The sequence below is a fragment of the Eutrigla gurnardus genome (assembly GCF_963514095.1).
Source record: "Eutrigla gurnardus genome assembly, chromosome: 17".
Classification (NCBI taxonomy): Eukaryota; Metazoa; Chordata; class Actinopteri; order Perciformes; family Triglidae; genus Eutrigla; species Eutrigla gurnardus.
In genome coordinates, this window is record NC_139928.1 from 21,419,274 (window position 1) to 21,444,550 (window position 25,277).

The 25,277-nt window shown below is 44.7% G+C and overlaps 2 protein-coding genes across 2 annotated transcripts; both read left to right on the forward strand.

Annotated features, from left to right (window-relative positions):
* Positions 1–298: 298 nt before the first annotated feature.
* LOC311027497 (major histocompatibility complex class I-related gene protein-like) lies at positions 299–14,548 on the forward strand (the record flags this gene model as incomplete). Its single annotated transcript, XM_084031519.1, has 5 exons — positions 299–372; positions 1,265–1,531; positions 12,514–12,792; positions 13,219–13,512; positions 14,535–14,548. The coding sequence occupies exons 1-5, from the start codon at positions 315–317 to the stop codon at positions 14,546–14,548; spliced, it is 912 nt and encodes a 303-aa protein (XP_083887645.1). The 5' UTR covers positions 299–314.
* Positions 14,549–18,178: 3,630 nt separating this feature from the next.
* LOC311027445 (major histocompatibility complex class I-related gene protein-like) lies at positions 18,179–24,669 on the forward strand (the record flags this gene model as incomplete). The annotated part of the gene is made up of 5 exons (XM_084031471.1): positions 18,179–18,317; positions 18,731–18,997; positions 20,316–20,594; positions 23,872–24,165; positions 24,620–24,669. The coding sequence occupies exons 1-5, from the start codon at positions 18,260–18,262 to the stop codon at positions 24,667–24,669; spliced, it is 948 nt and encodes a 315-aa protein (XP_083887597.1). The 5' UTR covers positions 18,179–18,259.
* Between the last annotated feature and the right edge of the window lie 608 nt (positions 24,670–25,277).

The following is a 25,277-nucleotide window of genomic DNA, read 5'->3' on the forward strand; positions in this document are numbered from 1 at the left end:
GACCCCAGCAGAGCTGATCAGCAGGAGGTTAAATGCTCCTTTCAGGTGCGGACAGCGTTGAGAAACCAGAATAAAGGGTCTCCAGCGTCCTCTCACGCAGGCTGAAATAACATCGCTCCACTTTAACTTTCGTTATTAACCTCAGTGGCTCAGTCTTACCCGGCTATTAGTGACGTCGGTGCTCAGCTAAAATCCCCATTGGCTCAGACGGAGGGTGAAGTCAGCGCACCACTACTGCCAGGACCGTTATCACTTTGCCTCCACAATAATAACAAGTGAAGAGTTGAAGACAGCTTGAGAAGCGACAGGTGACGATGGAGACGTGGACTGTGCTTCTTCTCCTGGCCGTCGGCCTCCACAGCGCGGCCGCAGGTGAGTCCACACTTTAGTTGTTGGCTTTTAAGTTGCTCGCTTGTAACAGAAGAACTGCGTCATGTCTTTAAGCCCTGTTTATATGAGCCGACGCTTCTTTCGGTCGTCTTTGCTGTTCAGCTCCAGGACTTCCTCCAAGTTCGGGATGAAATGTGTCTCCACACTGAAACACTCGTCTGTTTGAATGTAGTACGTCACTACTGAGTTGGTTTGGTCAGATCTGAAGCTGTTTAGTAGAACTTCACTCACAAATCATCCGTATTAGCACATATTATCATATTACATATATATCATATCAGTGTGTATAAATATTGTGTGATAAGTAAGAAGAATTCCAGGTGAAGAAATGACAAAGTTTGAGGTAATTCATGAGCAGCGTCTCCATTACATAGTTTGTCCTCCAGAGGGAGCTATTTCATGTTTAAACAACAGCAGCTAATGAATCTGTATGAAGTCTGTTCATGTTATGTGTTTATATTAAAAATGCTATCGGCTGATGTAGAACAAATATTAATATATCAGAATATTCTGGAATATAAAGCTGAGAGGATTTGGTTTCACACAACATGTTGTTTAACAACGATGTTGAGATTTAACTTCAGTTTACAGAAATCAAGATTTATGAAAGTGAGGGACAAACGGTCAGATTTGGTTTCTTGGTTCTTTCTGTCTTTAAAAAAATAACTTTTATACTCAAACATCTGAAATCCACAAACACTCTGACGACAACATCAAACAAAATAAAACCTATTAGTTGAATATGAAAAATAACAAACAGCAATAGAAGAGAGAGAGAAGTAGTTCTTTTGGATTGTGTGTGCAGGAAAACAACATTGTTCAGTGATTTGTTGAAGATAAAAACTGAGATCATGATGTTCATCTTGTGTTGCAGAGATTCACTCTCTGGAGTATTTCAACACGGCGTCCTCTGGAGTCCCAAACTTCCCAGAGTTTGTGGCTGTTGCATTGGTTGATGACGTTGAGATAATTCACTATGACAGCAACACCATGAGAGCAGAACCCAAACAGGACTGGATGAGCAGAATCAAAGAAGATGATCCTCAGTACTGGCAGAGTCACACTGAGATCTGTGTGGGTGTTCAGCATGCCGACAAAAACAAAATTGAAGTTACAAAGCAGCACTTCAACCAAAGTGGAGGTTTGTTTATGTTTCACTTCATTTTGACAACATTTGGTTTATACTTTCATCCAGTATTTTAATAAACACACACACACACACACACACACACACACACACACACACACACACACACACACACACACACACACACACACACACACATCCACTAGATAATCAGCAGAACATTGATTATCAGTCTTTTATTTAATAAATCAGAAAACATGTTCTAGTTCCAGTTTCTCTAATTAGATAATTTTCTGCATTTCTGTGTTTTATATAATTAGGGAGGCAGTGCTAAGCACAGCCACCTACTGTTTGCAGAGACAAACAGTAGGTGGCTCTTCTTACCATTTTTTGATTCCCTAAAACTACCAAACGAAAACGAGCACCTAGGCGAATGTTACATCAAAACGTGCGGCTTGATCGGGATCGGTGTGCTATTAAAAAGAAGTCCAGAATATTAATCACCGCAAAAACTCCCATAGGAATGAATGGGACGGACGAAAAAAAGAGAGCAGAAATTGTAGCTTTTCAAACGCCTGCTGCTCAGTCATACTTTCACCTAGAAACTCCATTCAAACACTAAAACGTAGACACAAGTATTGTGTCCTGGTGTGTCAATCCGCGTTTCAATAGCTCATATAGTTTTTGATCAATCACTGTTCAATGACCATGATCGTTTTGGGAGAAATCATGAGATTATAATGGGTGTGTATTGCGCGGAACCTTCTGGGCTAGAGTGCGTGACATCATCAGTTAGAGTGTGAGAGCTTCTCAGATTTTTTTCCTTTCCAAACTCCTCCCGGCCACAATCTTCACTCTACAGACGTGATATTTTCCAATTTTGTAGACAAACTTGTCCTGTCTCTCACAATGTGCTCAAAATCTCTGTGAGATTTACAGAATTTGAACTAGCAACCTCTAAGCGCGGCCAAGTCTTTTTTTCTCCTCATCCGCTCCAATGTTAATTGAGAAGCAGATTTTCAAAGAAACCTGATATGAACAGCATTTCTAACTCGCCCTAGCGTCCACATTTCTGACACTAGGAAAAAATAAAAGTCATCAGTGTCTTCAGCCGAGTCTTGTGGCGCTAACGGTGCGGAAATTTTGGCGATAGGAGTTTCGGTGTGAGCGTGGCAAGCTTTTGTTCGGACCTTCCGCAGAGGGGGAATGGAGCGATAGAAAGAAGCAGAGAGAGGCTCCAAAGCAGTCATACACACGCAGCAAGGGCCGTTGCCATGGTGACAGCACTGTGGGGCACTGATCTTCATAACTGACAGCAGGTGTGCTCTGATTGGTGGACAAGAATGTACTAAAAACTACATTTAGTAGTGGGATATGTAGTTTTTTTAGTCAAACGTCTTCTGCTCGTCCATACTTTCACCTAGAAACTCCATTTAAACTTTAAAATGGAGACACGAGTGGTGTGCTCTGATTGGTGGACAAGAATGTACTAAAAACTACATTTAGAAGTGGGATATGTAGTTTTTTTAGTCAAACGTCTTCTGCTCGTCCATACTTTCACCTAGAAACTCCATTTAAACTTTATAATGGAGACACGAGTGGTGTGCTCTGATTAGTGGACAGGAATGTACTAAGAACTACATTTAGTAGTGGGAAATGTAGTTTTTTTAGTCAAACGTCTTCTTCTCGTCCATACTTTCACCTAGAAACTCCATTTAAACTTTAAAATGGAGACACGAGTGGTGTGCTCTGATAGGTGGACAGGAATGTACTAAAAACTACATTTAGTAATGGGAAATGTAGTTTTTTTAGTCAAACGTCTTCTGCTCGGTCATACTTTCACCTAGAAACTCCATTTAAACTTTAAAATGGAGACACGAGTGGTGTGCTCTGATTGGTGGACAGGAATGTACTGAAAACTACATTTAGTAATGGGAAATGTAGTTTTTTTAGTCAAACGTCTTCTGCTCGGTCATACTTTCACCTAGAAACTCCATTTAAACTTTAAAATGGAGACAGGAGTGGTGTGCTCTGATTGGTGGACAGGAATGTAGTAAAAACTACATTTAGTAGTGGGAAATGTAGTTTTTTGAGTCAAACGTCGTCTGCTCGGTCATTCTTTCACCTAGAAACTCCGTTTAAACTTTAAACTTTTACCCCCGGGCGGCGGCCCACTGCCTCCCTCTCAAAATTTCCCGGCGGGGGAATTTTCTAGTTTTGTATTAATTCCTGTTCAGTGTTGTTCAGACAAAAGATTTGAAGATTCAACCTCAGTTCTGATTCTGGTCCACCTCAGCTCTGATGGGGCCTCAGTCCTGCTCACACTGTAGTTCATTAAAGTTAATGCTTTCTCCTTCATTGACGTGATGTTTAGTGTCATTTCCACACAGAAATAATTCTGAGCTTTTTAATTCTTTAATTAGGGAGGCAGTGCGAAGCACAGCCACCTACTGTTTGTAGACAACAAACAGTAGGTGCTATTGAAATCTTGCGTGTTTTTTCGTATTCTTCCTCCTCCCTTTTTTGATTCGCTACTCGTCCCAAACAAAAGCGAGCACCTAGGCGAATGTTATATCAAAACGTGCGGCTTGATCGGGATCGGTGTGCTATTTAAAAGATGTCCAGAATATTAATTTTTCGCGACGTAAGTCACCGCAAAAACTCCCATAGGAATGAATGGGACGGACGAAAAAAAGAGAGCAGAAATTGTAGCTTTTCAAACGCCTGCTGCTCAGTCATACTTTCACCTAGAAACTCCATTTAAACTCTAAAACATAGACACAAGTCTTGTGTCCTGGTGTGTCAATCCGCGTTTCAATAGGTCATATAGTTTTTGATCAATCACTGTTCAATGACCATAATCGTTTTGGGAGAAATCATGAGATTATAATGGGCGTGTATTGCGCAGAACCTTCTGGGCTAGAGTGGGTGACATCATCGCTTAGAGTGTGAGGGCTCCTCGAAATACTTCAGATTTTTTTCCTTTCCAAACTCCTCCCGGCCACAATCTTCACTCTACAGACGTGATATTGTCCTGTCTCTCACAATGTGCTCAAAAACTCTGTGACATTTACAGAATTTGAACTAGCAACCTCTAAGCGCAGCCACGTCGGTTGTTCTCCCAATTGACTGCAATACAAATTGAGAAGCAGATTTTCAAAGAAACCTGAAATGAACAGCATTTCTAACTTGCCCTAGCGTCCACATTTCTGACACTAGGAAAAAATATGCAAAATGGCATCAGTGTCTTCAGCAGAGTCTTGTGGCGCTAACGGTGTGAAGGCGATAGGAGTTTCGGTGTGAGCGTGGCAAGCTTTTGTTCGGACCCTCCGTGAAGCCGAAATGGAGAGATAGTGAGAGGCAGAGTGAGGCTTGAAGGCAGTCATACACACGGACCAAGGGCCGTTGCTATGGTGACGGCACTCTGGGGCTCTGATCTTGATAACTGACAGCAGGTGTGCTCTGATTGGTGGACAGGAAGGAGCAGTCAGTGGGAAATGTCGTTTTTTTTGTCAAACATCTTCTGCTCAGGCATACTTTCACCTAGAAACTCCATTTAAACTTTAAAATGGAGACACATGTCTGTCTATCTCTCTCTGTCTCACTCAGAAGTGATAGCAGGTGCGCTCTGATTTGCCGATAGGAGCAGTCAGTGGGAGTTGGAGTTTTTCAAACAATACATAGTACCTAGTAGTTCTCAGTACTTGAGCCTCAGTAGTACTCGGTAGTACAGAGTACTTGAGTGACAGCTGAGCTTGGTGACATGTAGTGCTTCGCACTCAACTGTTTGCCAGTACATAGTACCTAGTAGTTCTCAGTACTTGAGTCTCAGAAGTACTCGGTAGTACTCGGTAGTACTCGGTAGTACTTGAGTGACAGCTGAGCTCGGTGACATGTACTGGCAAACAGTTGAGTACGAAGCACTCAACTGTTTGACAATACATAGTACCTAGTAGTTCTCAGTACTTGAGTCTCAGAAGTACTCGGTAGTACTCAGTACTTGAGTCTCAGTAGTACTGAGTACTTGAGTGACAGCTGAGCTCGGTGACATGTATCAAACTGTTAGTGGGTCATGCTATGTAGAGTCGAGGTGAAGTCTGAACAGGTGATCTTCCTTTTTCGGAAGATGGCAAATGACTCTGCTGTCCTGACATTAGTCGGGAGTTCGTTCCACTACTGAGGACCAGAACAGAGAAGAGTCTGGACTTTGCTGAGCGACATTTGTTTGATTTCAGCGATGGTGGTACCAGCCGGCCAGCTGAAGTAGAGGAGCGAAGTGCTCGCTTCGGGGCATGAGGTTTGACCAGTGTTTGAAGGTAGATGGGTGCCGTTCCATTGATGGCCCTGAAGGCCAGTGTTATAAATTCCCCTTGTGAGTAAGCAAAGACACCTTATTAATATGTTAATTTGTATAATGTAATGTTCATCTAAATATGTGAATCATTTGAGTCAGGCAGTTTACAGGGCAGCTATGTTGATGTTTGGGGTCCTTAAAAAAAGTCAGCGTGTTGAACAAAATGTGTGTACTGAACGGCGGCTGAAAAAGTTTATATAAAGAAAGTTGAAAACGTCGAAACGGTGTCCTTATTCCCTAACCGGAGTATGATCACGGGTGAAGTGGTCCCAGCACAACTGTTTCCCCCACAGTTCTTCAATATTGGTCCTTCGAGCCGGATCTCTTCACTTGCGACGGAGAAATGGACACGCCGATAATAACGTCCGCGGACAGCGCCGCACTCGGAGCAAGACAGCGACAGCTTCCAGCTAGGCTAGAAAGCTACCAGGTTAGCCTTCCACAGTCACTCATTCCTCACGGTGCCCGCGCTAAAGACCAAAGAGAAAGCGTCGGCGCACAGCAGCTGCAGTCACTGAGCCTACAGACCGAGTCTGTGCGTATAGCGGACCAGCTGCACGGAGCGCACGCTATTCCCGATCGTCTTTTATCGCCTGGAGCGGCCGACAAGGTGAGCGAGTGGGACATGGCGATGCTCGGTAGAGACTTGCCCAGCCAGCTAACAGGCCATATGAGCCCCCCATCAGTGGCGCCCGCAGAGCAGAGCTATCAAAGCAGTTATCCTGGTATACGGCCACCAGACCATCTCAATATGAGCATCCCACCATATCAATCACCCTGGTTAAGTGGTCGAGTAGTTTACAGCACCCCTCTGCCACAGCCATCCAACCTTCAGCTTGGATCAGCTAGACTACTTCAACACGAGCCACAACTGTCTACACTGCCATATACCACCTCTGCAGCATTAAAGCTTCAAGCAGCAACGACTCCTACACCAGGTAGTAGACAGGAGAACTACACACTGACGCAGTCTCTGCCATCAACTGTGACATCTGTATGGGCACCGCCTCCCCCCACTACGCTGAATGTGTCCCTGCTGCAGCCTCCTCCTCAAGCACCACAAGTAGTGAGTTATACAAGTTCACAGATACCAGCTACATCTGGCTACCAGTCTAACCAGCCTCCTACACCGACGGTTAACAATGTACAGGACAGAGTGCCACCAGCTGCACAGCTGCAATACCTGCCCATGCAGACAACATCAGTAAATCCAGCATCAGTGCAGCAATACATCCCACTCAGGTCGGCGCAGCCAGTTATCAATCCGTCGTCCTACAACCCTGTCCTTCCCCTGAGAACCGCCTATCAGCCTCCATCAACCATCTCTACACAGCCAATATACCAGCTGCCACTGCCACTGCAGAACCAACATCTGCAATTCTACCAGCCTCTGTCTCCTCCTCCAACTCAGCCAGCCTATCAACTGGTGTCTGCCCCCGCTGGTTTCACCCAGCAGCAGCCTGCGTCATCTCTACAGGTTCAGTACAGCCCCCAGTCCCAGTATACACCACTGCAGGTACCGTACACCGTCCAGTCCCCCAGACAGCCAGTTCCAGTACCTGAACTGCCTAAGTTAATACATGACAGTGAGAGAGAGTTCGCTGACTTAAAAATGGCGCTGGACCATCTGCTCAATCCGCACACTGAACTTTCTGAACATTACAAATACCGTGTGCTTATGGAACACTTGGTCCTGGACGAAGCCAAACTAATAGCTCAGTCTTGCAGACATTATGCACAACCCTACACCGTCACCATGCAGGCTCTGCAGAGACAGTACGGGCAGCCGCATCAGTTGGCACAAAGTGAGATTGCAGCCATCCTGAACTCTCCTGATCTCAAATCTGGAGACCCCAAAGCCTTCCAGAGCTTCGCCCTCAACGTTGATTTGCTGGTGGGAATGCTAACCCCGTTGGAAGGGCCAAATGGGATGGAAGTGATGTCTACTGGCCATGTTGACCGACTACTTAGCAAACTCCCTAGACATATGAGGGACAACTTTGTGGAGCATCTACAGATCCAGGGGCGGCTCAGCACCAGCACGCTAAACCCATATAACCTCAGAGACCTCGCAGACTGGCTCAAGGTGAAGGCAGAAGCTCAGAGACTGTCCGCAAAAATGGCACAGCGCCATCGAGCTGAAGGAGCACCGCCTCCCAAAGGAGACAGACCTGTCCCTACTCCCCGGCCTCAAACTCAGCCTGTCTCTGTGTATCACGGTGCGGACCAGTCCAAATCAGCCGAGATGCCTCGGCCAGCAGCTAAGCAACAAAGGTTTAAGAGGATGTGTCTCTTCTGCAAAAGCACCGAGCACTACTTGTCACAGTGTCCAGACATTATTCAACGCTCAACACAAGAAATTGAGAAGTGTCGCAACTGTGGCCGTACTAACCACGACCAAGAGAGCTGCACTTTAAAGAAACCATGCAGTGAGTGTCAAGAGATCCACCTGAGAGTGCTGCACGATGTCACCAGGCCAGGTCCCCGTGTCTACCTCATCACACCCAAAGACTGCACCTCAGCTGCTAACTCTATACAAGGAGGGAAAGTATACCTCAAGGTGGTGCCGGTCATCATCAGTCATGGGACCAAATCACTGCAGACCTATGCAATCCTTGATGATGGGGCTGAACGCACCATAATCCTCCCCGCTGCAGTTCGAGACCTGGGGCTCAGAGGCAGAGCGGAGTCCCTCACCCTGCGGACTGTTCGTCAGGATGTTGTTCACCTCACTGGAGCATCGGTTGACTTTCATGTGGCCTCTCCAGCATTACCATCAGAACAGCATTTGGTCGAAAGGGCCTATACAGCAGGTCAACTTACCCTGACAGAGCAATCCTATCAAATAGCAGCGCTCCAGAGATGCTACCGCCACCTGAGAGGGTTACAACTGCAGAGCTTCAATAAGGTGCAACCACTGCTGCTCATCGGCGCAGATTATACTCACCTGATCACTGCCATAGAACCGGTGAGGTTTGGCCCAAAGGGAGGACCTGTAGCTATCCGTACAGCACTCGGCTGGACACTTCAGGGTCCAGATGGTTCACAGTCCCCTGCTGCATCATGCTACTACACCGCCTTCAAGCCAACACCAGACGACATCTACCAACACGTCGAACGCCTCTGGCAGCTTGATGTGCTTCCATTCCGTAGTGAGCGGTTAGCAGTGCGGTCCCGCCTGGATCAGGAAGCGGTGAGCGTCTTGGAAGCACGCACCAGGAGAGTGAAGGTTGGTGACACACTTCGCTACGCCACACCTCTGCTCCGGGTAAAGCACTGAAAGCAGATGTTGAAGCAGTGATGCCAACGCTACGCAGTACAGAGAGACGACTACTTAAAGACCCTGTCAAAGCTAAAATATATGACGCAGAGATCCAGAAGCTTATAGATGGTGGGTGTGTCACAAAGCTCGAAGAGGGAGACAGCTCCAGTGAGTCATGGTTCATACCTCATCACCTCGTCCATCACAATGGCAAACATCGTCTGGTCTTTGACTGCTCCTTTAATCATGGTGGTCTCTCCCTCAACGAGCTGTCGCCATCAGTGAAGACATCAGAGCCATGTTCCATCAGGTTCGACTCCTACCTGAGGACCGGCCGTTGCTGAGGTTTGTTTGGAGGAACGTGCAAAGGGAGAAACTGCCTGATGTCTACCAATGGCAGGTTTTGCCATTTGGCACCACGAGCAGCCCGTGTTGTGCAACATTTGCTCTGCAAAAACATGTCAAAGAAAATGCTGCAGGAAATGAAGACGTTCTGCAGTCCGTCGAACAGTCTTTCTACGTGGACAATTGTCTTCAGAGCCTGTCAACAACTGAGTCAGCCAATCTTCTAGTGGACAAGATGCGACAATGTCTGGCCTCAGGAGGGTTCGAGATTCGACAGTGGGCAAGCTCACCTTGTGTATCGCCCAGACCTTCTTATGGACTGACTCCATGACAGTTCTTACCTGGCTGACCTCTCAGTCAAGTTCAAGGTCTTCGTGGGAACCCGGGTTTCTGAGATCCAGGAATTGACTGCCTCGCACACCTGGGGGTATGTGGATACAGCTAACAATCCAGCCGACGATCTCAGACGTGGCAAGACGCTACCTGAGCTGGCAGCACCAAGTCGTTGGATCCAGACACCAGCATTCCTTCGCCGCCCACCGGATGAATGGCCATCACGTCCTACTCCTAATGCTACAGAGCCCGAAGACAGTCGTGAGTTAAAACAGAGTGTTTTTTGTGCCCTCACACAGACAAGCTCACCACTCAAGATACCAGACATCACCCAGTTCAGCAGCTGGAGAGAGCTGGTCAAGGCTACTCAGCAGTCCCTCCATGGGGCGGCGGCCGACCCTGCTCCGCCACTGTGTGACCTTCGAGATGCAGAAGTCCACCTGCTGAAGACCAGCCAAGCAGACTGCTTCTCTGAAGAAGTCAGATGCCTCAGAGCAGTAGGCTGAGTACGCTCGCTCCAGAATTAGACCACACAATGGGTCTTATACGGGTTGGAGGACGCCTGCGCCGTTTAGGCAGCTCTAGCCCCACTGACATTCACCCGATTCTGTTGGATCCACATCATGCAGTTACCACGCTCCTCATTAAAGAGACGGATGCTCAACTACAGCACCCCGGGCCTGATAGGGTGCTTGCGGAGATGAGGCGCTACTATTGGATTCTGCGGGGAAGGCAGGCTATCAAGAAGTACCAGAGAGCTTGCGCTGGGTGCATGAAGTGGAGAGGGAAGCCAGTGGTGCCGAGGATGGCAGACCTGCCCTCTGCCCGTCTGCAGCTGCTCAAACCTCCATTCTTCTCAACAGGCGTGGACTGCTTCGGGCCGTACATGGTCAAGATTGGGAGGCGGAGTGAAAAGCGCTGGGGGATTATTTTTAAATGTCTCACCACACGATGTATACATCTGGACCTGCTCACCAGCCTCGACACCGATGCTTTCCTCCTAGCACTGAGACGGTTCATCACGCGGAGAAGCACCCCCTTTGAGATCCTCTCTGACCAGGGGACTAACTTCCGAAGGGCAGATAAGGAGCTGACGGAGGCCTTTGCAGCAATGGAGTCACAGTTGCAGGAGAGGCTTGCAGAAAAGCAGATTAAGTTCTGTTTTAACCCACCAGCATCTCCCCACTTTGGTGGTATCTGGGAGCGCGAGATTCAATCAGTCAAGAAATCCCTGCAAGTGGTCATAGGTGCACAAGCGCTCCAAGAAGAGGTTCTGCTTACACTCCTCATCGAGGTGGAAGACATCCTCAATGCCAAGCCGTTAGGATATGTATCTTTGGATGTGGCCGATCCAGACCCAGTGACGCCTAGCATGCTGTTGATGGGGCAGCAGGATGCCTCTCTCCCACAAGTCACCTATGCTCCCGACGCCCTCACCAGGAGGCGCTGGCGTCATTGCCAGATGATGGCAGTTCATCAGAAACTACTTACCCACTCTTCAAACCCGCCAGAGGTGGCGCCAACACACAGATCATCTCCTCCTGGTTACAGTTGTGATGATTGTTGATCCTCAGCTTCCACGTGCTCACTGGCCAATGGGGAGGGTGGTCAAGCTGAATGCAAGTGATGATGGATGTATACGGACAGCTGAGGTCAGAGTTGGCGAGAAGACTTACCTGAGACCAGTGGCTCGGCTGGTCCAGCTGTCAGCTCTTCCCGAAGATAATCCTGGTTAAAGGATTCTTGTTGTGGGAATTTATGTTTGTTTCAAAATAGCCATGCTATTTAGGGGGCGGCTGTTATAAATTCCCTTTGTGAGTAAGCAAAGACACCCTATTAATATGTTAATTTGTTAAATATAATGTTCATCTAAATATGTGAATCATTTGAGTCAGGCAGTTTACAGGGCAGCTATGTTGATGTTTGGGGTCCTTAAAAAAAGTCAGCGTGTTGAACAAAATGTGTGTACTGAACGGCGGCTGAAAAAATGTATATAAAGAAAGTTGAAAACGTCAAAACGGTGTCCTTATTCCCTAACCGGAGTACGGGTGAAGTGGTCCCAGCACAACTGTTTCCCCCACAGTTCTTCAATAGCCAGTGCCATCGTCTTGAATTGGATGCGTGCTGCAACAGGGAGCCAGTGGAGGTCACGGTGGAGGGGGGTCACATGGGATAATTTCGGTAGATTGAAGACAAGGCGTGCTGCAGCGTTCTGGATACGCTGCAATGGTTTAGTCGCAGAGGCCGGGAATCTGGCCAGGAGAGAGTTGCAGTAGTCAAGGCGGGAGATGACCAGTGCTTGGACCAGGAGTTGCGTATGTCAACAAATACACCTTAACATGAATACAACCTATATTGAGCACATACAAATCTTCTTTGTTTAATATTATGGGGGCCCTCTACCGGGTCAATATAAGTCTTGGGGCTACTTGGCCTGAAAACGTTGAAGACCTCTGGTCTCGAGGGGTAAAATACGATGGCAAAGCGAAGCTGGAACACTTTATGTTCACAATGACCAGGCAAAGCGAACTGCAACACGGACTTGAAGAGAACCTTACTCAGACCATCTCCCCCTGAGACGTCCACACTGTCCAGGTGATGGTTGGCTTTCATGGAGCCAATAACAGCAGCAGGTGTAGCTCCTCTGTTGTCTGTGGATCAATGTGTCTCCATGGAAACGATGTGATATTAACTGATGATCTCACTCTGGTTTAATTCTCTCTCTCTCTCTCTCTCTATCAGGTGTCCACATTCTCCAGAAGATAATTGGCTGTGAATGGGATGATGAGACCAATGAAGGAAATGGTTTCTTTCAATATGGTTATGATGGAGAAGACTTCATTGCGTTTGACCTGAAGACAAAGACATGGATCGTTCCAAAACAACAGGCTGTCATCACCAATCACAAGTGGGATATTAATAAAGCTTGGCTAGAACGGGATAAACATGACATCACCTATCATTGTCCTGAGTTACTGAAGAAGTATTTGAAGTACGGGAGGAGCTCTCTGCTGAGAAAAGGTAGAATCCCTGTCACTGCCCTGTTCCTGTCTGTCTCAGTTCCTGTCTCTGTCTTCGTCTCACCCTCTGTCCTACCTTCCTCATCTGGGCGCCCTCACACCAGGGTCATCTGATCCGTACTGTGCCTCGGCACTGTTACCTGTTGCACATACGTCATCACGTCGTAATACAACACACGTATGGCTTGATGTTGTTTTCAGGGAGCGCCGTCTCCAAGTCATCACAACAGAGATCGACACAGAGAACATGACTGAAACTTTACTGACAAGTCACATCTGCATATATTTCTAGTAAACACGATTTCGAACTAACATAAATCGTGTATGTGTCACTAAGGCATTTCAGATACATCAGACATGATCATTAATACACAGCAGATCATAATAATAAGGATAACGAACCTCTAACCCGTCTCTCTCTCCTCAGACCTTCCCTCAGTGTCCTTCCTCCAGAAGACTCCCTCCTCTCCAATCAGCTGCCACGCTACAGGTTTCTACCCTCAAAGAGCCGAACTGTTCTGGAGGAGAGATGGAGAGGATCTCCATGAGGACGTGGACCTCGGAGAGATCCTCCCCAACCACGATGGAACCTTCCAGATGAGTGCCGACCTGAAACTCTCAGTGGCAGCTGAAGACCGGAGCAGGTACGAGTGTGTGTTTCAGCTCTCTGGTGTGAAGAAGGACATCGTCAACACACTGGACGTCATCAGGAGCAACAAAGGTGAGACTGAGACCAGAAGTGATGAGAAACATTATTAGAAACATAATAATCAAACCACAGTTCAGAGGTCGTAGGCGCCGTATTGAATGAACTACTGGTCAGTTTTAGAGGATGAGTAGAATGATTTAATAACTGGATGAATGTATGTATCTGTCAGGAGATCAGTCAGGATCACGTTTTCAAAAGGACCAACAAACACACTGAATACAGGATTGTGGTCCGGTTGACAAATGGAGGTTCTTCTCCTGGAACCTGCTTCATCTGTTCAGGTTGTGACTATTTCCTCTTGTTTTGTGCTCAACAGAGAAGCCCACTGACATGACCACCGTCATCATCGTCATCGCTGCAGTCGTACTTCTTGCTCTCGTCCTCGCTGGGATTGGATTCGTGGTTCACAAAAAGAGGAACTGTAAGACCCAAACGGAGACGTTGTCTCATCTCTTCTTGATTTGAGGCTTTGAGTTGGTGACTTTATCCAGCAAACTTCAACAACAAGCGCTATAAGGGCACGACTAGAAGACACAAACTCATATTCAAGTTCAACATTCATTATATTTTTATTGTCAGATTCAGGTTTCATCACATTTGCTCCTATTTTTCATGTATTTTGTTTAATCCCAGTTTTTCTTTCAGACAAATGCCCGCATACTTGTTAGTACATCTTTCTTTATTATATTTAACATTTTTGTTGCGTTGATTTCCAAAAGTGGCTTTCACTGTGTGCTAAAGTTGGTCAAGGTTTAATTCCTGCTGAAAACAAAATGTGAAGCGACCAGCAGCATGGGGTGCAAGGCTCAGAGAAACAGCGCCCTCTGCTGCTGCTGCTGTAGTCACCATGGCGTCTGGTCTGTCACGTACTTAACAAAGTCTGCATTCATGCTGATGAGTGTTCAAGTTGTTACTAGATAAGAGTTGGTGCTGTGTGTCGGTTCAATGCAGCAAAGTCATTGGAAACAGTTTAAACTTCATTTCTAAACAATGTAGATATAGTTGAGAGTGTCATCTTTTATTTTTAATTCCAGATTACCTCCTCTAAATAAACAGAGGTTGTAGATTGTATTTAAAATGTTATACTTTGACTAGATCCTCATACCGACTGTGGTTTACACTGAGCTTTAATTCCCGATTCAAACTTTAAATAATAATAATAACATTTAAAAGTAATAATCACTTGAAAAGCAGTCGCTCCCTATATTTAAAATTTTCATTCCAACTGCATGGAAGGATGAATGAATTAAATGTTGCGGTGAAGGAGGATTCTCTTATTTGTGTACTTTATTGCTTACAAATTATGTTGTTCAACTACAATATCAATACATTGTATAGTGAAAAGGTTAAGTAGAAAATAATAAGAATGAAATGAATACAAAATAAAAGGTTAGGCTAGTATGATGCTGCAGATATACTGTGAATGTGTATATATATATATATATATGTGAGTAGTAACACTATAGACTAGAGAATGTCATGACAGTCACCCAGGATTGGCCTTGTGTTGATTTATTTTGTTCTGTTTTTTAGACGAGAAGACCCCATCTGAGACTAAATCTACAGGATCATTGATTAACCAATCAGGTCCATATCCATCTGTCTGTCCATACAAAACGCTTCTTTATCTGATTTTGTCCTTTACTTGACTATTGTTTTGTATTTTGGTCTCTTCAGACTCAGAGTTCAAGCAGCAACACACCGTTGGATAAAAGGTAACTAATGTGTGACGTCTGTACTATCCCAGTGGTTTCACACCTTCCATTTCTGATACCTTATTGCCATATTATTACGTTTTGCACTGTTCATTTTTAATGCTTGTGTATTTGACAGATGTGAGTGACTGCAGGAAGAGGAGGGTGAACTTCAGTTCATAACTTCAGACTCTGTTATGTACAAAGTTTGACACAATCTGAAATCAAATATAAACAAAAGAGCCGGATCACCGACAAAACCGGTTTAATGTCCCTGATATTCACGTGGCCAAAACATTAACGTTGCCAAACGCAACAAGGCTTTAAAAGGAGCAATAATCAATATTTGAGAATTAAAAATGTATCAAATGACGATGCGTAATTTGAAAAGCGACTTGTCCGAGGATTATTGATGCTGTCAGTGATGTCATCGTAGATGCTCATTGATTGGAATACGACATTTCAAAATTAGGTTGGTATATATTTTACAAGTACGATTTGGATTTTTGCTTTTTGTTTTAGTTTACAAAATGTAATTTTGAGGTTTGTGTGTTCATCTCTAAATAATACAGCATAGCTGAACTTTAATACTTTTAAATACTTTTTAATGCTGTCAGGCTTTTCACAAATGTAAATTCACATGTCGACACACATCCATGAACGTGCATTCACATTTTCATATCTACACTCGTAGCATCCGGCAGTTTGATGATAACGAGAGATAACAGATATTAGAGTTTTTCTCTCCGTTGTTGGATCAGTGTTGCCGACCTTGACACACACACACACACATTTTCCACTTGTGTGAATAGTTTGTATATTTCTTGAAAACGTAAGATTGTTTTTACGATGATTGACTTCCTAGAGGTTTTCTTCGTGTATCTGGAATATGATGATGTGTCAAACAGCCTGTTTTCTCCAAACGGCGAATGATTGATGCAACAATTCGTCGTCCCGTCGCTGCAATAAGAACGCCTTTCTAGCTTCTTGTTAGTCGTTCGTACACCACGGCGTCTGCACTGCAACGTAAACGCATCTGCATGAAGAAGCAGCGTCGTGAACAAGTGAGGACGTTTAGAACGTGAGTCTGCCGGTGGAGGGTCAAACAAACACACGACTTGCACCAAGGAGACCGGTGTCCCAGACCCGTGTCCAGCAGCGTTACTGCTTTCTTTTAAAAGTTCATAGTTTCACGACGCGTTTCCTGTTAACTTGTTTCATTACGTATGCAGCGTAGATTACATACTGATTTGAAGCCCGCCCGTGAAGTTTTCCTAAATCTAACTTAGTCATGCGACCGCTTCGCTGTGGCTTAACGACGTGGGAAAAGCCTAAAATGCTTAACGACAGCACGTGGAAATGTGCTGTTTATTATATGTCTCATGACATCCAACACTCCACTTTCATCCCCACTTTCTAATCTCACTGGAAAACATATCTATTTAGACAAGCCTCCTCCATTTAATTCAGTTGCTCCTTGTACACTGTTTTATTAGGGTTTGCTCGCTGTGATGAATGTCTGATTGATGCTCTCATTGTTTTTATTTGACTTGTATGGTGACCTTGAGTGTTTAGAAAGGCGCCCATAAAGGAAATAAATTATTATTATTTGTTCACATGAGATCTGGTTGTTTCATCTCTTTTGATGTGTTTTTGAAATATATTTATATTTTTTATATATTTATATTTATGATCGGGGGTCCTTAAAGGCTTCTGGGCTGTTTGGAGCTTCTCAGCACACTGATGGTGAAAATGAAATGAGATGTTTCTGAAAGTATGTCCTGCTGGTGTTTTGGGACAGCGTTTGGTAGAAACTGAGCAGCGATGCTCAGAATCACTTCTGGTGTTGCATGAAGTAGATGATCGTACAACTAAGTTGCTCAATTTTATTGCTTTTCTACTTTGTTTTTTTTTTGTCAATAAATTGTCTGATATTCTAAAATGGTCTTTTTGTGATTCCATATATGCTTACAGATCTTGTGATCGCAGTCTATTGATATGAAGGATATTGATTTTTGACATTTTTATGCTAACTGAAGCAACAGGAAGTAAAGAAGGACAACACAAGACAGAAGGACTACCAAATAAAACAGGAAACCAACAACAACAAGAGACAGAAATTACAAAACAGGAGAAACAAACAAAACCCAAGATCATCACATTCATTCACTTTAAATGTTGCCTTCACAAGGAATTGTGGGTCGGTGTAATCTCCTTTCCTTTCGTAAAGGAAGATCTGTTGCATCCTATGCTAAAGGAGATCTGAAAGGAAGCACTGCAGCTCCCTTCCTTCAAATTTAGAGAATTCATTTTTATCATGGCGGCCACTTGTTTACTTCCGGGTCACTTCTTCAGTTGACACTTTCCTAAGCAAAAAAACAAGAGTCCCAAAAACATGCAGGCAAAAACCCACAGAAAGGAATATGACAGCAGGGATAACAGGCCGGACCACGAAGAACATACTAGACCAAATACACAGAAGGAACTGACAAGGAAACAGGAGTTTGTGACCAGCTTATAACTGGTCACAAACTCCGTGAAGCTAACAGACACTTCCTCAACACAACGAAGGAACTCTCAGTTTCTCGCTGTTTCTACTGACGCCAGGCGCCATTTTGCTAAAAGACAAACATCAATGAAGACACACTTGGAGCTCTTGTTTACTGCAGAGTATGTGAGCTTCATTCAAACATTTCTGCACATTACATTGCATTAGCCTGGAGATGATCACAGCAGAGCTGAGCAGCAGGAGGTTAAATGCTGCTTTCAGGTGCGGACAGCGTTGAGAAACCAGAATAAAGGGTCTCCAGCGTCCTCTCACGCAGGCTGAAATAACATCGCTCCACTTTCACTTTCGTTATTAACCTCAGTAGCTTTACCCGCCTATTAGTGACGTCGGTGCTCAGCTAAAATCCCCATTGGCTCAGACGGAGGGTGAAGTCAGCGCTCTTCCTGGTCTCAGCCTCACTTCAGCCCGGATAGAGCAGCAGCTCGGACGTCATCACTTTGCCTCCACAATAATAACAAGTGAAGAGTTGAAGACAGCTTGAGAAGGACAGGTGACGATGGAGACGTGGACTGTGCTTCTTCTCCTGGCCGTCGGCCTCCACAGCGCGGCCGCAGGTGAGTCCACACTTTAGTTGTTGGCTTTTAAGTTGCTCGCTTGAGGAGTGTAAACTACTAACGATGCTTCCTGAAGAAGAAACCACTCCACCAACTGGAAACTAAACTGGACTTTCACTTCACATGGAGATGAAATCAAATGAACAACGCCTCTTTCTACAAACTGCTTTCTGTCAACCAAAGTCAGGAACACAACTGACCTAAACATGAGACTCCTTCACTATTTAATATCAGAATAAACACAGTTTTCAAGACAAAAGCACCAGAAACATGTTTGTGTTTGTTGAGTACAGCAGATATTATCAACGTGTATTGAATGTAGTTCTGTTGGATTGTGTGTGCAGGAAAACAACATTGTTCAGTGATTTGTTGAAGATAGAAACTGAGATCATGACGTTCATCTTGTGTTGCAGAGATTCACTCTCTGAAGTATTTCTCCACGTCGTCCTCTGGAGTCCCAAACTTCCCAGAGTTTGTGTCTGTTGCGTTGGTTGATGACGTTGAGATAACTCACTATGACAGCAACACCAGGAGAGTAGAACCCAAACAGGACTGGATGAGCAGAATCACAGAAGATGATCCTCAGTACTGGCAGACTCGCACTGAGAACTGTGAGGGTGTTCATCAGGCCGAAAAAAACAAAATTGAAGTTACAAAGCAGCGCTTCAACCAAAGTGGAGGTTTGTTTATGTTTCACTTCATTTTGACAACATTTGGTTTATACTTTCATCCAGTATTTTAATAAACACACACACACACACACACACACACACACACACACACACACACACACACACACACACATCCACTAGTTAATCAGCAGAACATTGATTATCAGTCTTTTATTTAATAAATCAGAAAACACGTTCTAGTTCCAGTTTCTCTAATTAGATAATTTTCTGCATTTCTGTGTTTTATATAATTTTGTATTAACTCCTGTTCAGTGTTGTTCAGACAAAAGATTTGAAGATTCAACCTCAGTTCTGATTCTGGTCCACCTCAGCTCTGATGGGGCCTCAGTCCTGCTCACACTGTAGTTCATTAAAGTTAATGCTTTCTCCTTCATTGACGTGATGTTTAGTGTCACTTCCACACAGAAAGAATTCTGAGCTTTTTATTTCTTTAATTCTCTATAAAATATCTATTTTACAAGGTTACATTAGAACACATCATGATAATGTTTAATATGGCCCAGTGCTCTTTGTTACTGAATAATGATGATCATAATGTAACGCAATGCGATCTCCTTGAACGTGATTAGCTGTTAGCTCTGTTATTTAGCCAATTAGGTAACCGGTGTCTCCTGATGATTTGAATTTGTATTTGCTGTTTACAAGATGGATCAGCAACTAGAAAGAGTTGAAGCCACTATTCAGATTTCATATTTGTACTGAATGAATCGGTGGCTGATATGACTGTGTCCCAAACAGAAAGTCTAGAGCATACATCTTGAACAGGGGGTCCGGGACCCCTAGGAGGTCCACAGTATGACTGCAGAGGGTCCCCAAAATTATTTGATCCCAAATAAATCCCCAAAGATATGTCAACAAATACACCTTAACATGAATACAACCTATATTGAGCACATACAAATCTTCCAGTTTGTTTAATTATATGTGGGCCCTCTACCGGGTCACTATAAGTCTTGGGGCTACTTGGCCTGAAAACGTTGAAGACCTCTGGTCTAGAGGGGTAAAATACGATGGCAAAGCGAAGCTGGAACACTTTGTGTTCACAATGACCAGGCAAAGCGAACTGCAACACGGACTTGAAGCGAACCTTACTCAGACCATCTCCCCCTGAGACGTCCACACTGTCCAGGTGATGGTTGGCTTTCATGGAGCCAATAACAGTAGCAGGTGTACCTTCTCTGTTGTCTGTGGATCAGTGTGTCTCCATGGAAACGATGTGATATTAACTGATGATCTCACTCTGGTTTAATTCTCTCTCTCTCTCTCTCTCTCTCTCTCTCTCTCTCTCTCTCTCTCTCTCTCTCAGGTGTCCACATTCTCCAGGAGATAATTGGCTGTGAATGGGATGATGAGACCAATGAAGGAAATGGTTTCTTTCAATATGGTTATGATGGAGAAGACTTCATTGCGTTTGACCTGAAAACAAAGACATGGATCGTTCCAAAACAACAGGCTGTCATCACCAATCACAAGTGGGATATTAACAAAGCTTTGCTAGAACGGGATAAACATGACATCACCTATCGTTGTCCTGAGTTACTGAAGAAGTATTTGAAGTACGGGAGGAGCTCTCTGCTGAGAAAAGGTAGAATCCCTGTCACTGCCCTGTTCCTGTCTGTCTCAGTTCCTGTCTCTGTCTTCGTCTCACCCTCTGTCCTACATTCCGCATCTAGGCACCCTCACACCAGGGTCATCTGATCCGTACTGTGCCTCGGCACTGTTACCTGTTGCACATACGTCATCACGTCGTAATACAACACACGTATGGCTTGATGTTGTTTTCAGGGAGCGCCATCTCCAAGTCATCACAACAGAGATCGACACGGGGAACATGACTGAAACTTTACTGACAAGTCACATTTCTAGTAAACACTCGGCGCATGTGAGTGGGAGTGATTGCGAGCAGACAGCACAAGCGGAGTGGATTTTGGAAGGAGATACACAGCTGCATTTTTATTCTAAAAGTACCAGTCTGGTTCCGCTCCGGGAACACACCACAAGCCCCAAGCCCGACCCAGAATCCCGCTGTGTCTTACACAGTCATCAACAGTATTTTTAGTCAAAAACGGCTCGATAGTGTGGGGGCTTATCGATTACAGCCGTGTCCACATTGCGTACCCGTGCATGTGCTGGTGCATGAACCGTACTGTACTCAAATCCACCTCTTCCAAGCGTGCCGGGGCCGAGGAGCAGTGGTGAACAGTAACAGAGTCAATTTACTTAAGTACTGTACTTAAGTAAATTTGTACTTTACTTGAGTATTAGATTTCTTTAGTACTTATTACTCTTACTTGAAAACATTTCCAAGACAAATACTTTTACTTTTACTCGAGTTAATTTCTAGAAAGGCTGAAAAGTACTCGTTACTTTCAGGCCTGCCCTTTTTTTTTTTAAATACTATTGGACACAAGCTGTGTTTGTCAAAGAAGGAAACCTATCACAGTGCACACTCTCCACTGGGATCTACGTAAAAGCGGAAATACGTAATTCTCCCCATAAGGATACCGCCAAAGTAGCCATGCTCTCGACTGTGTTTGTCAACACAAAACCGCGACAATGGCTGAGTCTCAGACGGAGTGTGATAATGATCCGGAGGAACTTTCAGAAAATGTTAGAGCCATGTTCGATGCAGCATCGAACATGGCTACGACAGTGCAGTTTCCTTGGCAATATTACACTGTAAGATACATTATGTTAATCTAGTCATACTAGTTAAAGGTATATGTATTGTATTATATTTTACTTATCTTGTGTGACTGTAAAGCGCATAGCAGTGGTTGGTATTTACTGGTGGTGCAGGAAGACATGAACCCCCAAAGACTTTTTTACAAAAATATTTATTAACTAAGTTAAAGGGATAGTTCAGAAATTTGGACATAAGACCTATTTTCCAAGTGAGCCGGTGTGTTTGAGATGTCTGGAGACGTTTTCAAGAAATTTCATTCAGTTCTTCTAGTTGCCGAGTTGGCTTATGCTATAGCTAGCGCAAGTCAATGGTTCTTAGCTAGACAAGCATTAAAAACAGTCTTGCCCACTCCACAGCACCCGAGGCAAATCCATTAAAACACTAGACTGTCGATGTACATATGTGTGTTGATAGAATAATATTTGAAACAAAACTAACCTCGCATCGCATGAATCATCCATTTTTTGAGGAACTAGTTTCTCAGCAGCAGCGGAACTTTACTTTGCTCCGTCGGACTCAAAACTCTAAGAGGCGCAGCCCGAAATACTGCCCGTAAATAGGCAATCGAACCGGGCCAAACTGTTGGCACTTATACCCCAAAGGCTGTCTGAAAAGCCCTCAGAGCTCACTCAAACACCGGGCAGCCCACAGCCATGCGAAGCCACAATTACGCACCACAAACCTGCTCCGTCCATAGACCCGTAAACCCTCGGACACGTTGCGGGGATTCCCTCCGGTAAATAGAAACATAAACACCGCCGAATATTCGGGCCTTGTGCCCTCAGAGCTGGGTAAAAAAAGCCCTTGGTCCTCACTCAAACACCGGGCAGCCCACGGCCATGCGAATCCACACATGCGGACTCTCCGTCGGACTCTAACTCTAAGACGCGCCGCTCGCAATCCAGCCGGTAAACACGCGGCTCAACACCGCCGAACTCTCGGCACTTGTGTCCCCAAGGCTGTCTGAAAAGCCCTCAGAGCTCACTCAAACACCGGGCAGCCCACAGCCACGCGAAGCCACAATTACGCACCACAAACCTGCTCCGTCCATAGACCCGTAAACCCTCGTACGCGTTGCAGGGAATCCCTCCGGTATATAGACACAAAAACACCACCGAACTCTCTGCCCTTATGCCCCCAGACCTGGGTGAAAAGCCCTTGGACCGCAGACCAACACCGGGCAGCGGGCGGCTCCGCGAATCCACACATGCGGACTCTCCGTCGGACTCAAAACTCTATGACACGCCACCCGAAATACTGCCCGTAAATAGCCTCTGCTCCGTCTGTAGACCCGTAAACCCTCGGACGCGTTGCGGGGGATTCCCTCCTGGCACCACCAGTCTCCGTTTGTTCGGTCCCGGTTCTCAGCTCCAGCTATCTCGGTCTCCACAGAAGCTCGTTCACGTTCTGCCCTTTGAGCATCCCTCTCGCGCAATTCTTCCTCTGTATATTCAGGCTCGTACAGGTACGGTTGGGTTTGGGTGGAAAAAAACTCCTCATTAGAGTCTTCAAAGGTTTCAGTATATTCTCCAAAAGTGTCCATTTCTGTGAGATTGAAGAAACTAGCACTGCAGGCTACTCTGCGTCTGTAGCAATGACAGCAGGTAAACAAACTATTATAGAACCGGTAACTTATAAGTGCTAGGTGATATCACTCCGCCGCTGCCATAGCCTACTAGGAAGTATGACACGCTGCTGAGACATAAATCCTTAAAAATGCAAGGTTGGTTTTATAAACAGTCTATCAACACAGATATGTACATCGATAGTCTGCCGTTACAATGGATTTGCCTCGGGTGCACTGTGGATTCGGTATGAGTGTTTTTAATGCCATGCTAACTAGAACCATTGACTTGCGCTAGCCATAGCATAAGTGAACTCGGCAACTAGAAGAACTGAATGAAATGTCTTGAAAACGTCTCCAGACGTCTCGAACACACCGGCTGACTTGGAAAATAGGTCTTATGTCCAAAATTCCGAACTATCCCGTTAATTGCCAAGGGACTGCTGATGTAAATTAGCAGGCTTGCTAACTCCGACACATTTACATTTGTATTCACATACTGATGTTCATTAATGTGTATTGTCCCTTTCAAATAAATAAATAAATAAATAAATACACAGCAGATCATAATAATAAGGATAAAGAACCTCTAACCCGTCTCTCTCTCCTCAGACCTTCCCTCAGTGTCCTTCCTCCAGAAGACTCCCTCCTCTCCAATCAGCTGCCACGCTACAGGTTTCTACCCTCAAAGAGCCATACTGTTCTGGAGGAGAGATGGAGAGGATCTCCATGAGGACGTGGATCTTGGAGAGATCCTCCCCAACCACGATGGAACCTTCCAGATGAGTGCCGACCTGAAACTCTCAGTGGCAGCTGAAGACCGGAGCAGGTACGAGTGTGTGTTTAAGCTCTCTGGTGTGAAGGAGGACAAAATCACCAGACTGGACGTCATCAGGAGCAACAAAGGTGAGACTGAGACAAGAAGTGATGAGAAACATTATTAGAAACATAATAATCAAACCACAGTTCAGAGGTCGTAGGCGCCGTATTGAATGAACTACTGGTCAGTTTTAGAGGATGAGAAGAATGATTTAATAACTGGATGAATGTATGTATCTGTCAGGAGATCAGTCAGGATCACGTTTTCAAAAGGACCAACAAACACACTGAATACAGGATTGTGGTCCGGTTGACAAATGGAGGTTCTTCTCCTGGAACCTGCTTCATCTGTTCAGGTTGTGACTATTTCCTCTTGTTTTGTGCTCAACAGAGAAGCCCACTGACATGACCACCGTCATCATCGTCATCGCTGCAGTCGTACTTCTTGCTCTCGTCCTCGCTGGGATTGGATTCGTGGTTCACAAAAAGAGGAACAGTAAGACCCAAACGGAGACGTTGTCTCATCTCTTCTTGATTTCAGGCTTTGAGTTGGTGACTTTATCCAGCAAACTTCAACAACAAGCGCTATAAGGTCACGACTAGAAGACACAAACTCATATTCAAGTTCAACATTCATTATATTTTTATTGTCAGATTCAGGTTTCATCAGATTTGCTCCTATTTTTCATGTATTTTGTTTAATCCCAGTTTTTCTTTCAGACAAATACCCGCATACTTGTAAGTAAATCTTGTTTTATTATATTAAACATTTTTGTTGCGTTGATTTCCAAAAGTGGCTTTCACTGAGTGCTAAAGTTGGCACAGCTAAACTTTCATTCCCAATTCAAACTTTAAATAATAATAACATTTAAAAGTAATAATCACATGAAAAGCAGTCGCTCCCTATATTTTAAAATTTCATTCCAAATGCATGGAAGGATGAATGAGTTCATACGCTAGTTATGACAATTTAACACAAATATCTGACGGGATAAAATGATGAATGGGACATTTTTGACATTTTCTAACTGAAATGTCGCAGTGAAGGAGGATTCTCTTATTTGTGTACTTTATTGCTTACAAATTATGTTGTTCAACTACAATATTAATACATTGTATAGTGAAAAGGTTAAGTAGAAAATAATAAGAATGAAATGAATACAAAATAAAAGGTAGGCTAGTATGATGCTGCAGATATA